The sequence below is a fragment of the Colias eurytheme genome, chromosome 3 (genome assembly GCF_061535395.1).
Source record: "Colias eurytheme isolate Ceu_HAF_F1 chromosome 3, ilColEury1 Martin Lab GWU primary, whole genome shotgun sequence".
In the NCBI taxonomy this organism is placed as follows: Eukaryota; Metazoa; Arthropoda; class Insecta; order Lepidoptera; family Pieridae; genus Colias; species Colias eurytheme.
The window spans coordinates 514,636-532,215 of NC_142982.1; the positions used below are offsets into that span (position 1 = coordinate 514,636).

The 17,580-nt window shown below is 33.9% G+C and overlaps 2 protein-coding genes across 7 annotated transcripts in view; one reads left to right on the forward strand and one right to left on the reverse strand.

Annotated features, from left to right (window-relative positions):
• The window catches only part of Lsm11 (U6 snRNA-associated Sm-like protein LSm11), a 34,803-nt gene extending 24,534 nt beyond the window's left edge, over nt 1-10,269 (reverse strand). The window contains exon 1 of the mRNA XM_090118947.1: nt 9,965-10,269. Within this exon, the coding sequence (XP_089975073.1) occupies nt 9,965-10,244 (280 nt within the window). The 5' untranslated portion in view covers nt 10,245-10,269. The remainder of the gene's footprint in view (nt 1-9,964) is intronic.
• The window catches only part of Eip74EF (Ecdysone-induced protein E74), a 169,739-nt gene that overhangs the window by 62,768 nt on the left and 89,391 nt on the right, over nt 1-17,580 (forward strand). For 2 of the 6 annotated variants that reach the window (XM_090118896.1, XM_090118909.1), the window contains 4 exons: nt 12,386-12,504; nt 12,833-13,206; nt 13,689-13,937; nt 14,121-14,481. In XM_090118896.1, coding sequence (XP_089975022.1) covers nt 13,132-13,206; nt 13,689-13,937; nt 14,121-14,481 — 685 coding nt within the window. In that variant the 5' untranslated portion in view covers nt 12,386-12,504; nt 12,833-13,131. The remainder of the gene's footprint in view (nt 1-12,385; nt 12,505-12,832; nt 13,207-13,688; nt 13,938-14,120; nt 14,482-17,580) is intronic. The other 4 variants (XM_090118889.1, XM_090118901.1, XM_090118918.1 and 1 more) reach the window with 3 other exon arrangements.

Consider the following 17,580-nt stretch of genomic DNA (forward strand, 5'->3'; position numbering starts at 1 on the left):
ATTATATCAAAATATAATACTTGAATTGAGTTACAATTTATTTTGTACTAGAGGTCTGCCCCGGCTTCGCCCGTGGTACATTTTTCGCAATAAAAGGTAGCCTATGTCCTTTCTCGGGTATCAAAATATCTCCATACTAAATTTCATGCAAATTGGTTCAGTAGTTTAGGCGTGATTGAGTAACAGACAGACAGACAGAGTTACTTTCGCATTTATAATATTAAGTATGGATGTACATCGATCTAGTATGAATAAGTTTAATATATAAAAAAAACCTTAGGAGACATTACGTTCCATTTCACAATCATAGAAAGTAGGAATAAACTGTCATCATAAACAACGTCAAATCACGCCGTTCCGTGATTGAACACAATCAGGTATATATACATTATCTCACCAACGCAAAACGTTATTTTGCGAACTGTATCACGTCGCTAATTAAACAATGATCGTATCTAAGTACAAACCAGTTCAAATTAGGTCTGAATTGCACAAAGATTCCTTAGTCCACACTGCGAGCCTAGCGCGGTTGCGACGGCGGGCGCGAAATATCAAACGTATGAAACGCGCCTTTGCGTCCACATTGAAATGACTATGGCGGAAGCCTAGTGCGACGGTAATGAGCGAGCCAGCGCGCGTAGTTTTCAAACTCTCCTATCCGCGCGTTCTGGCCACACTACGGGCCTAGTCAGCAAGCGACCCAATGCGCGGACGGCGGGGGTATCAAACCAGTTCGGTCTTGTCGCTCGACTTCTTATATTATATCCTTTATTGTTTTTCGTAAAATAGCGGTAAATACTTAATTGTTGAAGTGAAACTTCTTTATTTATAAGTGCGATTCAATCTAAAACACTTATATACACCACAGTAATTTTGTAGAGTATAATCTCAATTCTTCATATAAGATTCACCCGTTATTCCTCTGTTTTATTTATTTCGTGTACAACTTCTATAATGATCTCATCTCAAAATCGGACTGTCCAGTAAAAATAGCAAATCATCCAAAGTTTGCAACACCCGAAAAACGTCGAACCGCTACTTGAGCTCGCGCGTCGGTGTGGCCACCGCGAGCGCCCGCTCGTCGCGCCCGCCTAAGCCGCCGCCACCGCGCATTTAGTGTGGACGCACACTTAGTGTTAGCTGTGCAGTTGTATACCAGCTGCATACAGCCAGTCACTTTCGCGCGCCATTTTTGTCAAATTGGCGGGAAAATAATACGAAATGACACGCGATCGCATGCGCGCCCTATATAGAAATCGACGATTAAAATATTTTACGATAAACGTAATAGCTTAACAGTGAAAGCTATTCTATTGTTGGCAAAAACGTGAAACCGAGATCAGACCGGTTTTATGTCGGATTAAATTATTTATCTTCCAATTGTGTTTAAGAATTAGATATAACTAGCGACCCGCCCCGGCTTCGCACGGGTGCAATGCTGATACTAAATACACTACAGAAAAATAAAAGGCTTATTAGACCACCCAATTTTTAGGGACCCTAACCCTAACTAAGAGTGGTGTAATAAGACTTAGGGAGTTAGTGTCCCGATTTAGGGCGAGCGGGTCTGCCCGATCTGCCTAGCTCCCTAAGCGCCCTGCAGATTGGGTAATGTAATAACGTTTAGGGCGGTTAGGGAGCTCAGTTGCCGCGCGACTAGTGCGTGGAGTGGCTGCTTTTGTATGTAAGGTGTCACCAAACTTCCCTACTACAGGTTTATATAACTTAAAAGGGAAGTTCCAAATGTTTGTGATCACACCGCCATGTTAACAAATAAATAAATTGTTTAAATCAATTGTTTATTTAATTGTTTTATAGTATTTGCATATTTGAAAGCTTTTCACGTAACCGCAAATACTCTTTCACCCAGATCTTTCCCTTCTTTTTTTAATATTTGTTATTGCGTCAACGGTTGCCACTGCTACAGCAACTTTTTGAAGTTTCGATACTGACGGCGGCATAATGTAAAATAGTCCATTGAATGAGTCCCTCCAAGGGGGGTCTAGAGTGCGTGAGTTAGTAACGTAAGATGTTTCTTCGGAAACATGTCAAGAGTCCCTAGGTAATAAACATACTAAAACCCCGGGACACTAGGAGGAGCCCCGGAGTGGGGGGAGGGGGGAAATGGGTCCATTTTTTCATTTTTCGCTTAAATCTCAAAAACGGTACATGTTACAGAAAAACTTTCAAGGAAAAGTTGAAAGGCCATAAAATTATCTACAAGTTGTACCTCAATCATTTTTTCCTATATCCTACCGTTTCTGAGTTATACGCAGTAAAAAATGATTTTGGCTCAAACAATTTCCCCATACTACACATCAATCGATCAATAAATATTTATTTCTTCCAAAAAACTCAAATGTGCAACTTGTGCCCGGTACTGATAGATTGCTCTTAATTAGGTCTATAATTGGTAAACTAAACACATTCCTCCATGGAAGCCTTTAGGAGGAATCGATTGTCAAAATATTATATTAGGGCAGTTTGAGTTACTGAACTTGATCTTTTTATTTTTTTCTTTCAAAAAACTTAAAAGTGCAACTTGTGACCGGTACAGATAGATTGCTCATAATTAGGTCTATCATTGATAAAAATACTAGATTCCACCACGGAGGCGTTTACGGGGAATTGAATTTTATTAGGGTAGTTTCGATACTTGAACTTTTTATTTTTTTTCTTCCAAAAAACTCAAAAGTGCAACTTGTGACCGGTACCGATAGATTGCTCATAATTAGGTCTATCATTGATAAAAATACCAGATTCCACCATGGAGGCGTTTAGGAGGTATTGAATTTTATTAGGGTAGTTACGATCACTTGAACTTTTTAACTAACTGCCCTAATAAAATTCAATTCCCCGTAAACGCCTCCATGGTGGAATCTGGTATTTTTATCAATGATAGACCTAATTATGAGCAATCTATCGGTACCGGTCACAAGTTGCACTTTTGAGTTTTTTGGAAGAAAAAAAATAAAAAGTTCAAGTATCGTAACTACCCTAATAAAATTCAATTCCCCGTAAACGTCTCCGTGGTGGAATCTAGTATTTTTATCAATGATAGACCTAATTATGAGCAATCTATCTGTACCGGTCACATGTTGCACTTTTGAGTTTTTTGGAAGAAAAAAAATAAAAAGTTCAAGTTCAGTAACTCAAACTACCCTAATATAATATTTTGACAATCGATTCCTCCTAAAGGCTTCCATGGAGGAAAGTGTTTATTTTACCAATTATAGACCTAATTAAAAGCAATCTATCAGTACCGATCACAAGTTGCACTTTTGAGTTTTTTGGAAGAAAAAAATAAAAAGATCAAGTTCAGTAACTCAAACTACCCTAATGTAATATTTTGACAATCGATTCCTCCTAAAGGCTTCCATGGAGGAATGTGTTTATTTTACCAATTATAGACCTAATTAAGAGCAATCTATTAGTACCGGTCACAAGTTGCACTTTTGAGTTTTTTGGAAGAAAAAAAATAAAAAGTTCAAGTATCGTAACTACCCTAATAAAATTCAATTACCCGTAAACGCCTCCGCGGTGGAATCTGGTATTTTTATCAATGATAGACCTAATTATGAGCAATCTATCTGTACCGGTCACAAGTTGCACTTTTGAGTTTTTTTGGAAGAAAAAAATAAAAAGATCAAGTTCAGTAACTCAAACTGCCCTAATATAACATTTTGACAATCGATTCCTCCTAAAGGCTTCCATGGAGGAATGTGTTTATTTTACCAATTATAGACCTAATTAAGAGCAATCTATCAGTACCGGTCACAAGTTGCACATTTGAGTTTTTTGGAAGAAATAAATATTTATTGATCGATTGATGTGTAGTATGGGGAAATTGTTTGAGCCAAAATCATTTTTTACTGCGTATAACTCAGAAACGGTAGGATATAGGAAAAAATGATTGAGGTACAACTTGTAGATAATTTTATGGCCTTTCAACTTTTCCTTGAAAGTTTTTCTGTAACATGTACCGTTTTTGAGATTTAAGCGAAAAATGAAAAAATAGACCCATTTCCCCCCTCCCCCCACTCCGGGGCTCCTCCTAGTGTCCCGGGGTTTTAGTATGTTTATTACCTAGGGACTCTTGACATGTTTCCGAAGAAACATCTTACGTTACTAACTCACGCACTCTAGAACTTTTTATTCAATGGACTAAAATGCAACAATACGTTTATCTCTCTAGACATTGGCGTATAAACTGAGTTAGGGCCCAATTCGCAGAGAAGTGTAATAAGCGCCACACTAACTAGGGAACACGCCCACCCTAGATGCAGGGCCCTTCATATCGGGTAGTGTAATAAGCCTTTAATAATTGTGAACGTTGTATAGGTATAAAAATATAGCGGCCCGCTCCGGCATCGCACGGGTATAAAATACCTACATAGCCGGGCGGCCGCAAACGCTACGTCCCGCAATTTTTAAATCTGTAATATCTTCGAAAATATTCACTTAAATCATACGGTGTAAAGGTCCATATGGATCTATATTAAATGAACAATGTATCCATGGTATTTAATTGGTTAAGGATTAATGCTGTATTGGTTAAAATCGCTTCGAAAATTAGCCATTATTTGTCGTAAAAAGTAAATGACAAAAAAAAAGTTATTGTGGGTTATCCATAAGAGATAGACATATACCATCGCGGACTTTTCTGTAGACCTTTTCAATGTGTATAATACTTAGTACATTATTTTGATAAAACTCGTACAGCCGTACAAATAAACGAGTTATAACATTTTATGCAAAGAATAAACTAAGAATAAGGAAAAATCATACAAATAAACACGAAATAAATGTAACCTAGTATAACTTCGTAATAAGTATTCATACTAATGCTATTCCGTCCTTATTACGGCTACCACCCTAGTATAAGTCTGACATAACCGAATTATAACATATCTTTTAGTACATTGTGCTGTGTTTTACAAGTTTTAGAAGCAATTTTCAATCTAAATTTGAGATAATAGCAATGAGAGTAATACGAGAAGTAGAAAAAGTTGAGCAAATTAATAATTTCATTACGTACCTATTGAAATGTAAAATTTTGTATGAAATGTCAAAATATACGAAATTATGAAAAACCCTTTTGATATTTATAATGATTTATTTATTTACAACATGCGCCAAACCATACATACATAAAACTTATTTCTAAACTTATCACAATAATATATACACTTTCGTTGAAAATATAAATCTTCTAAGCCTGGAGTTGTATGTTTTGAGTACCAGTTATTTGGCAACTCTCTATCTCAAGGTGGGTTTATCTTCGTATAGCGGATCGCGTTATCTATCATTTGCTTGCATATTTAATGATATATTTAAATTATTTCCAATAAATATTTAAAAAATAAATAAACAGAACATCGTATGATGAAACTTCACAACAAATTCGACGAAGTCAAACGTCAGCAAAATGACAGCACCAAGGCTTAACCACAGTATTACCATTATTTCCTACAGTAGTGCGACGAATGTACTTGTGCAGAGAAACGGAGGGGAACTGGCGGGGGTCGGGCGACGCGGGCCGCGTAAAGCAAACACGCTTAGTTTGCTTTACCTAGCGCGAAAGGATGACGCAGTCGTATTTTTTGTGTAATAATTTTATTATACATCTAGGTACTTACATATTATTCTATTATGGCGCGCACAAACTGTTCGGTTTACGGATGTAAATCTACATTGAAATCCCAGAAGGAAGCAATATTTCAGAAAGATTGTATTAATTGTATCTGTTGAATTAAAATCAAAGCTATGTATATGTTGTCCTCATTATTTTCTAATCAGATTGTACATCCCAATGCGAATGCATTACTTAGTTAAATGTTATAATATACAATTAAGAACATCCAAAAATAAAGTGTCCACGTAAATAATATTTAGCAGTGCAATATCGGTAATTATATATTTATGAACAAATAATTACATCAGATTTAATAACCGCAATTATTTTGAATGTACATATGAATAAAGATTTCATCATAATATTAATAATCACAATTGTTTTATTTCCCATTTGTTGCAACCCTAGCGTATTTTCGTGTGGCAGCGTAAGTACCTACGCTGGCGGCGGCATCGCGCGACATCAAAGGCGATTCCTTACTGTAGGAAATAATATTGTAATACTGTGGCTTAACCGTAGACAATTTCAATGTTTTTCATAATTTTGTGAATGAATTGCGACGTTGCCGCTTCGCGCCTATTGCATAGCGTGAGCATAGATACATCGACGTTATTCCAAATTTATTTGTAAGAAGTTATGACATCCTTATTCTTTATTTATTCTTATCATATCTATGCATTGCATAAGGTTTGAATAAGCAAGTTTTTATTTGTACGGCTGGTAGGGTTCAGCCTGCGTTTGCAATGTAAGCGGAATAAATGTAATTTTTTACGACATCACATTAGAAACCTCAAAAATAACTGTACTTCTCCACTACTTAATGGATCTTATTATACATATAAACCTTCCTCTTGAATCACTCTATCTATTAAAAAAAACCGCATCAAAATCCATTGCGTAATTTCAAAGATTTAAGCGTACAAAGGGACATAGGGACATAGGGACAGGGAAAGCGACTTTGTTTTATACTATGTAGTGAGTAGTGATAGTGATATCCTACCATCTACCTCTATCTTCTATATATTAATTTATTATATATTAATTAATTAAATTAATAAATTTTACGATTTTCTGACATTTATTCCTGAAATATGTGTTTTAAAGGCAAAATTATTTAGACAATGTAAAAGCACTACATTCAAAAAATTCACGCTAAGATCAATCCAAAAATGAAAAACAAATACCTCTTCCAAATAACGTAAATCTGAAATCCTAAAACCACACATTGAAATCTCTTTTGGAAGTCACTAGAAAAAAACAATAGAGGAGCAAGGTTGCGGGCAGCGGGTCACGGGCTATGCAAATGTTACCTACAGTTGACACGTAGAGCAGGGTCGATTTATTCTTGGATAGGGATTATTTACTTGGCTCAATCTTCTATGAAGATGGCCGACTGTATTCCTTTGCAGTAAATAAGACAGTTAAGAAGGGCTACTGGGTTTGGTTGAACGCGCTTATCTCAGAAACTACGGGTCTGATTTGAAAAATTCATTCAAAGTTATACATGCCCATTTATAGGGGAAGGCTATAGGCTATATATCATTACGTTAAGACCAATAGGGGCAGCGCAAAATGGGTATAACCGGGGGGGCATAGATAGCTATATAAGAAAATGACATATTTATTTATGTTGCGTAATTCTATATACAAAATAATGCGACATAATATCAAGGTCAGCAGGTTTGTGGACGAATTCGCAAAACCAGACCATTACATGACGAATGTCACGACATGTATCATAAATTTACATGTCTCCAATATTATTTGAAGTTTACCTCTTTACGCTAATTCCTGTTATAATTTATTATTATACGTATTTGGATAGGAAATTCAAGACTTAACGGATTTGAAAAACGATTTGTTTTTATCTCAATGTTTCCAATAAAGAACATTAAATTGAGTAGTAATAATTTTTGCTGGGGTTAATTCAAATATTTATAATGCAACTTCTTATCCACAGAAGGTTTTCTCCTTCAAAAGGAAAAGTTTTGAAACATTCATTACTTCCTTTTTGTCGAAGAGTCATGTTACATAGCCTACCTCGATAAAAGAATTACTCCACGACTATAAAAATATTCTAAACAGCTAATCAGTTCCGAGTTTAAAAACTCTTTAGCTTTTTGGGACAAAAAATGCGAGAGAGAGAAGGGGTTCGAATCCCGCCTCAATATTGAATTTTTTTCTATTCTTTTTTGAATTCCCAAAGCATTTGAATGCTATAACGCTAAATATAAATTTCTTTAGCTTTTTTATATCAGTACATATTAGTATAGACATAAGCAGATCCACCACTCAGGTGGATCGAGTGTCACGTCCCGAGTTCTTAAATAAAAACTCAAGAGCGGGGTGAACGTACGTGAGTCACAACAAGAGCCTATGGTAGGGTTGCCACCACGAAAAAATAATTCTTCGTTATTGCAAAAATTATGGCAAAATATGTAGAATTGACTCACAAAATGAACATTAGAAAATATTGGTTTCGCTACGAGAAATGATAATTGCCTATAGAGGTGTCATTTATAGATTATTTGGTTTCCGCCCGCGGCTTCGCCCGCGCAGTCAAAGTTCTCACACCCGCACAGTTCTCGTGGGATTTCCGGGCTTGCGTCATTTTCCCGGGATAAAAAGTAGCCTATGTCCTTTCTCGGGTATCAAAATATCTCCATACCAAATTTTATGAAAATTGGTTCATTAGTTTAGGCGTGATTGAGTATCAGGCAGACAGACAGAGTTACTTTCGCATTTATAATATTAGTATGGATTTTTACAGATTATAATTGTTTTTGTTTAGTTATTTTTATTATAAAGCGTACGAATGAAAACATAATATAGTTTTGGTGCATCAGCATTCAGCATATTTGTAGAAAGTTATTATTTTATATGCAAAATTGCAATAAATTCGACGACTTTAGTGTTAAACCTGTATTCAATGTTTTGTTACAATATACCGTTAAATTTAACTCATAATATAAATTTATATAAATAAATGAATACAAACTTGGCACAGCCCTATTTTTCGCAACCCTACACTACACTGACCTATCCCGCGTGACCTCTGTCCACGTGGGAGTCGTAACGTACGGTATTCATAACTATGTAACTGTTTCAAATGATGCATAACAATAGTTTTTTCAAGACTTATATGGTCATACTAGCTGTGCCCCGCGGTTTTACCCGCTGTGCTCCGATCCTTTCCTTCCTCGATAAATGGGCTATCTAACACTGAAAGCGTTTTTCAAATCGGATCAGTAGTTCCTAAGATTAGCGTGTTCAAACAAACAAACCTTTTAGCTTTATTATATTATTATGGTCATATTGCAATTTGCAAAACATAGTATAATCTCTTTATCACTTAAATTTATGCGAAAATATAGTTATAGCTCAAAACATAGTTGAAACTTTCAATCCTTACTACACATGGAGTTAATCCAAGTTGTAAACGTTTATGCTATTAAATTTACAAGAAAATAATACACTTGTACATAGGTTTCAATCAATTAAAAATTATAATTAACAATTTGTTCAATTCTTGAATTTCTCCAATTATATAAATGTCAAGTTTTATAAAATTGAAATGAAATACAAGCTAGTCATTAAATGTGGTATGTATATAGTGACTCGTTTTTAAGACCTGTAGTCAGAGGGTTTGCTTTTTTTGTTGAACACAAAGATGTTGTACAAAAGGGCAAGGAAGCAAAGCTTAAGTAAACTTATTATCAGTAATCATGTCAAAAAATGTATTAATATTTTGTAATGTTCTTTATGGTTGGCCGCAGCATCGCCCAAATGATGAAAAAATACTTTTATTGTATAAATTTTCAACCATATTTATCCTCTCGGGGATTAATAAATAAATATTATCAAAACAATTTCTTAGTAGCTATCTGCCTAGAAAAAAAGCCCAATTACAATTTAATTTAAGCTGTGCGTTGAGTTAGTCAGTTATTTTGGTGAGGTTTAATGAGGTATGTAGTTTTGTTCCAACAAAAAGTACATAGATAGATAACTGATCTTTGATGGCGCTCCACAAGCAAAGCCAAGGGTACATATAACTATCTTTATGAAGCTGTGTAACGAGTGTGTAATATATTTCATTGTTTTACTTCAAACAATAAGTATAAATATTAGGCATTCAGAAATTCTAGAATTAGTTGCTACTTAACGGTGAATGGTATTTTAAAAGTTTTTTTTTTGTTTACATTACAAAAATAACACAATTATTTTTCTATTAATCACTGCAAATCTATGTAAATCTGTTAAATAATAATCAAAGCATTGTAAGGTGTTTTTATTCTTAAAATGAACAACATAACCTCAAAAATGTATTACCTTTGTACTGCGCGAAACGCTGCTTATTCTTTTCTTCAAGTAACTGCTGTTCCTCTAACTTCTTCCTCTTTTTCTCTTCTTCTCTCTGTTTCACAAGTTCACCGTGGCCAACAGGAGCAATATTAGGGTTTTTCATAGCTGCTTCGTACTGCTGTATATTTTCATATACCGGAGCATCCTCCACTGGAATTTTCGCTTCGCTCGAATAAAGTACTTTCATCGGATCAAATTTAGAACACGTAGCTTCCAATTCCGATTCTGGGGATGATTCTTTAGACATTTTTAAAGTTTTAAAACTAAATTTGTAAACAAATTCACAGTGCAAATCCAAAATAAAAACATATGAAATGTCATAAAATTGACATTGACATTTGGCAAACTCGTTCAGAAGTGCTTTTACGTTCCGTCATACTTAGTCGTGTGTTATCGAAAACATTTCATATTCTCAATATTCGTTTTTCTTTTATAAATATATTGTATAAATGTGCATTTTTTACTTTTTAATAAATGTTTTTTAAATTTTATAACCCAGAATGTGTTATGTCATTGAATTGTTCTGTGCAAAATAATAAAATTAATTGATTGATATAAATTTATAAACAATTCAGTAACAACTAACAACTTACAAACGGATCTCAAATACTTTTTTAAATAAAATAAAACAAGTTTGCTTACAATTTCCACATTGCGATCATAATAATCTTGCAATAGAATACTGAAGGTTCTTCCTTACTCTTTAATAGTTTTAATTGCAATGAGTAATTTTATATTAAACTATTTTATTTATTTTATTAGTCACCGACAAAATTTAAATTAGCTTCCACTACTCACTAGTAGATGGCGCTGAATTTGGACAAGGCCAATAATATGTTTATAATTTATGTAACAAAAATAAGTTATTTGTACAATAATATATGAAGTTTATATTTATTGATTATGCAGTTCATCGAGATACAACTCATTGCCAATGTTGCGATAATGCGCAAGGTCTTCATAGCAATATGCAGTAGGAAGTAAACCATTCAAGGTTGGCGTCAGTTAAATAAATAATATGAAAATTATACAATATAAATCAATTAAATTTATCTCCAGTAAAAAATAATTAATTAATTATTATTAATTAATAAATACTTCTGTAAAATGGCTGTAATTTCATTACATAAAGTTATGTAACGCGCTGGTTGCGCATGCGTGGTGGTCGTTGTCATGACAACCGCATGATAATATGACCGACGAGTCAACGCTCTGTTCACGCCACCTCAGATTATATCTAATTCACTTTCCACAAGCTCAAGTAATAAGCGAACGTTAATTAAATGGAAAGATGCTAATACGTAACAGAATTATTTGCTTTTCAATTTCTATTTTACCTACAATAGTCTATAAATAATATGACATGTTGCAATACATGAGACAACTTTTCTATTGCATAAATACAGCACTGAAAATGGTCAGAAAATTAGGAAAAGTATTAGAAGACATTTTAAAAGCTTAAAGCAATGCTTAAAAACTATTGAAAACTTATATATTTTTTAACGACACATCTAAAGCTTATAAATACGCTAAATACGATATGCTTTTATGCTGTAAGGCGTAGATACTAAGAATTATACATAATATACATATTATACCTATTAGATGAATGAAAAACATTACGAACCGGTCATAACATAACATACGTAATAAAGAAAGTGTCAAAAGTTCGGAAAATAAGAGTAGTTTTTACTAACGCATAGCTACAATTAAAGTGAGAGGCTACTGCATTGTTTATTTTTTGTATGACTTATTGTGTATTCTATATTTTTACTTGCCTAGATGCTTCCGCGCATTGTCAGTCGCACATGGAGTGATAGTTAGACATTTTCTTTCCACGAATAATAATTAAGACTGTATATAGTTAGACTTTGTTAGTATGTATTGAATATTTGTTTCGAATATATTCACAAGAAAAAAAGAAAAACAGAAGAAAACATTCAGTCTGCCTATTTGCCTTTAATGAAATCATACATTTCACTTGAAAAATTCATTTTCCCAATAGATACAAGTTAGATTGTATACTTTCACTCCAATTTTCACGATTTTATGATTATTAATTCTTATCTGACGACATCTAGTGTTGAGAACCCAAACTCATTCACATTAATCCGAGTCAGAAAAAAAAATGAAATATTCAAGTTAATGTTTAAGATGAATGTTTATTTACCACTGTAATGACCTGAACGTACCTACTAGAATAAAATTACTGTCATAATACTTACATCATCACAAAACACTGGCTTACTTTATTTTCTCTCGATATCGAAACATTAAGTTACAAATCAATCCAAACAAAATAAACTTGAAGTGTGATTTTCTTAATTACCTATATATTTTATTAGAAATTAAGTAATACAATATTTAATAGAATCTATCTTTTTCCAGAGCGGCGTGTGCGCACAAAGGTGGGCTGTGGCGCGCCGCATCTATGCCGCATCGACGCAGGTTCGACATACACCGGGACGTCGCCAGGTGAACTCACTGCCTTTTATTGTACCTAAAATGTATAATTACACTTTATAAAACAGAGCCATCTATTGTTGAATAGATGTCACTTTTTGTTTGCTGATTTTGCTTTGAAATGCGCTTAGATTTAATTTTATTGTTATAATTAATGTTTTATTAGTATTAGTGAAATATATTAAGTTCAAATTACTTTATTATCTTTTTATATAATTTACATTCAATAAATTTCAATATTAGGTGATATAATATGTGTTATACCTAGTTTTGTTTATATGTATTTGATTTGAATTAATACTTTGGCACGAATTCCTCTACACACTGGTTCATGTTGAAATGCGTGAGAGCCTACTCTTATAATTTTCCCAGGTCGCTGTTGAAGAGGAGTGGTTTGAGGGGCGTGAGGTAACCTGGCCGGAAGATCATCATCACCGACATGTGTTCCCCCCAACCAAGTACCTAAGCTAAACTTTACAACGAATAATGTACGGTCCGTCCAACATACTGCCAAACATTTTGAACGAATTTATAAGTGATTGTACATTTTTAGTTAATATTTAATAGTGCGTAGAAAGTGATAGTGTGGTGTTTAGTGACAGCGCCATCTGGCGTTTCTTGTGTGTGACAACGTGGCGGGGACGCATGCGCCGTCGGGGCCGGCGCTGGCGATGCCATTTATTGAAGACGAGTGGTGGTCAGCGGAGAATGAGGGCAGAATGGTCGACCTGTCTAATTGCCTTCAGGTGAATATTATATTATTGTTAAGATTTATTTCGTACAGTGACATCTGTTAGCAGATAGCGTAAAGAAATCTTGTTTGATAAGTTTTCATTAAAAACTATGATACAAATATTTGTTTCAATTGATCACAAGGGATCTTATATCTTAATGTTTGATCTCGTTTGTAAATATCTTCGTTCTAATACCTATTAGCATAGAAGTTATTAACTATATCGGTCCGATCTGATCGTGGATTCTGTGCCCACTAACATGTGAAAAAATTTTTTTTAGATGAACATTGTATTTACATAAAATGTATACATTGTTAACAATAATTGAACTTGTGTTACAAATTTCAATACAATTATACAGTCACGAAGTGTATCAATTCACAAAAATTGCTCGAAAGTTATCCAACCGTCCTAATACCATAACTTTGGACTACTCGATACTAGATGGCGTTGCAATAAAAATTATTTTATCCAACATCATCTCTCGATTCCAGGACGCGGTAGCAAACGGGCAAACTGCAACTCAGATGCAATTACAGATGGCGAGCTCACTTGGGGAGCTGTCTCAAGCTGAGCTGTCAAACTTTGTCGGTGGCCTCACCCTGGAGGCCGACTCCTCTGAAGCCGCGGACCCTGATGACATTTTGAAGCAACTAGGGGAAACTGCCTTTGACAATTTTGATACGTTTTTTACGGATTTGACCAATGCAACCGCTTCCGCTGTGCCACCTATTGAGATTAAGGTATTTATTATTTATTGAAATTTTTACTATTTTCAAGTTACTTGATGATTCTTCTAGACGATACAATCTGATTCAGTAGTATCTAATTAAATAAAAACTGAATACTATGCATAAGCAAATTAATTTTAACACTATAAACTATAAAAAAGCCGCAATTTTAACAATATAACTTAAACATTCCAGCAAGAAGAGAACAACAACATATCGCCAGCGTCCGGGAGCCAATTACAAGGCTCGTATTATCAACAGAGCAACCAGCTCTTGCCAAATAATGGACAACAAAGATTACAGCAATTATTAAGATCGGGAACAAGCGCTATCAGCAGCGCAGTGACGAATACAATAAATAATGGGAGATATAACATAGCGTCCGCGAACCCGCTGCTCGCTGAGAAGCTGGCAGCGACATCTAGCGGCATAAAGCAGGAACCGGGAACGTTGAGCTCGGATTATAATGGGACGAGTATGAACTATGGGAGCGCCTCGCCGATGCAGCGGGTGCCGAGCGGGAAGCCACAGGTGCATGATGCTGGTGGAGGTAAAGGTAAGTTTATTTTATTAAAAGTAGGGCCATAGTAAATTTAACAAGCAAAATGAATTCGCGCAATAGAATCGGCTTAAATTATTTTATTAAGGTTTTAGTTGTATTATTCTAATTTTCATGAAATACTCCGTTATCCGTAGCGTTATATCAAGTTATAGAAACATTTGCATTTACAAACAAGCGGTGCATTCAATATTTTTAATTTCAAATTAGTTAAATAGACATCTAGCGTCGAATACCAAAACTATGACAATATTCGAATTGCAATTCTTTTAAACTTAATTATTTCTTCACCAATCTACTAGATGGCGCTGTTATATAACAAATGGTTCCCAAAAAATCCGTAGATGTCACTCTCAACGAACAGAGATGCAATAGTGCATGATCGTTGGAACCAGATAATGCAGTTTTCTCTTTGCACATAATCCACTTTCAATTTCCGCTAGAGGAAGTGTTCGCGATTTTCCTTTCGCGATTCCCCGCTTTTACCTCATTTGTGCCATTGGCTATGTGAAAGTTTTATTACTTTATTTACTTAGTCTAGGAAATCTAATTTACAACACATTAATGTTGTACTTATCGAAATTTAATGATACTCATGTTTTAAGTGGGTTTTTGCATTAAGGTTATGATTGATAATTAATTTTGTTATGGGCTATGGCGGTAGCAGCATCATAATATTAAATTAACATTATTTTTAGGATTGAGATAGGTTCAGTTACCTATCTAGTTACTGTGACTAGTTACTGACTTTTGTAAAATTAAATCAGGAGTTAAATTATTGTAGATATTAATATAGGTATCCTAGGACTATGCCAGAACCCAAATATAGATTGTTTTAATACCTAATTATTATCAAAATAAAGGAAAATACTAAGCATTTAGTAAATAATTAACAATCATAAATTAAATTAGATCGTCTTTATAATAATTTACCTTGGATGGGTCCAAGGTACACGTTACCTACCATAAAATTATTTTACAATATATCTATACTTCTCTACGCAAGTTGACATATATTCGAAATTTTCCGATATTTTCTCCAAATCTATGGTACAATATAAGATGGCGCCTGGCCGGAAGAGAAAGCCTTGACTTTCCCTCCTCTATATCTAGCTCAATCTAGATTCTCAGGTAATACCTAGGTTTATTGTTGATTTATTAGGTTGTTTCATTTCTTGCTTTTATAGCCTTGAACAATAATTTTTATAGACATTTGAAATAGCCCCCTTTTTATACCCTATCGAATGTTTAATACATAAGTATTTAATCAATAATACCTATATTATCCATTTTGTAACATCTATAAGGATGAGGTACCTAAACTATACAAAACCCATACTTACTTTTGTGCAAAAATCAAAGTGATGCAATAAAAACTAACTACCAATTAGGTAATTAAAACCATACACTGGAAATGCTGCTGACTTTAGAAAAAACTTTCTATTTTAAGTTTTGCCAAAGAAGCAAAAAAACTCCAAATTATCATCGACGTCTCAAGGGAATGAAACCGTTAGAATACACTTGACTCTTAATTTGTATTCTGAAGAAACAAAAAATGCAACGCATTAAGCTTCTGTTAAATATTTTTTTTCTTATCAATTGAATATTTATCAATTACTTGGAAGTTGAAAAATAAAATAAACCATGTTTTCAAACATCATATTTAAAAGAAGTGACAATTTGAGCAATATTAGAATCGAGAGCTATTATTTCCTGTCAACACTGTATTTTGATGATAATATCAATATTCAGCGGACAATTTTTTAACATAAAATTCCAAATATCAGTTATATTTTAATTTCTCTTGCATTTTCTACACGTCCGTAGTCGTGATAATGGTAAATATGTTATGACGATTCAAAAGTGCTTCTAGAAGTCTAATTGAATAAATAAACGTTTGAGTTCGAGTTTGATACTATATTTAAGCCCTAATAAACCTACGTCATAATGTTTTGAATAACGCATAGCTATGAGTCGCGAATGGCAACCTTGACACAGTGAGCCCAAAAGATTTCCAACCGCCTACCAGGAAACGGGGATTCAGACCTTTCCTGTATTCGAAGAATGTTAAGTAGGTTATAGACAGGAAGATTCGCAATTTAAGAGGAATTTTATTATAATGTATATTGAGGTACCTAAGATTTTAGTTGCCTATTTTTGAATCAACTAAAAAGTATATACCCATAAATCTGAGTTGTACTCAAGTCGCTTGAGGCCAAATAATGTTAATTATAGATTTCAAAATAAAACAAGCCACATAATTATTAGTTTACGCCCTCTTTTTAATTAGGTACTTAGTTTATTTTTTGTATTACTTCAATTAAAAAAAATTGTAAAAGTACCTACGCCACCTGTACGTTTATATTTTTTGTTTTAATTTTCATAATAGATATTTTTTGCTGTATAAACCTAGTTAGTATTTTATTTACCTAGTTACTTCCGTGCAAATAATATGACTAATAAAATTATGATTATCCTCTATCCTGATAAGATGATTGATGATGAGCGATGGTAGTGTAAAATACAGATTATAAATATCAATATATTACCTATATCATATTTTATTATAACAATAACAATATAGTCTCACAGGAAAACTAAATGGGCGTAACTAGGTATTATACTTCTCGTTCTTTTCTCACCACAACTATTTATTATTTTCCGCAATAATTTATTATGTTAAAAAATACAGAACCTTCAAATCTCCTGCTTCTATCTCGGGACTATTTGAAGCTTTAAATTTTTTCGAATTTTCTACATAACTTTTTATTTTTATTTGTTCAGCAACTCACGCGTCATGCCACCAAGGGAAATAAGGATTCATTTTACGTACCTATCGAATTTTAAAATGTTTTATCATATTACTAGCTTTCCGCCTGCGGCTTCGCCCGCGTTTTCAAAAAAAAACCCGCATAGTTCCCGTTCCCGTGGGATTTCCGGGATAAAACCTAGCCTATGTCACTCAGAAATGATGTAGCTTTCCAACAGTGAAAGAATTTTTCAAATCTGCCAAGTAGTTTCGGAGCCTATTCAATTCATACAAACAAACAAACAAACAAAAAATCAAACCTTTCCTCTTTATAATATTTGTATAGA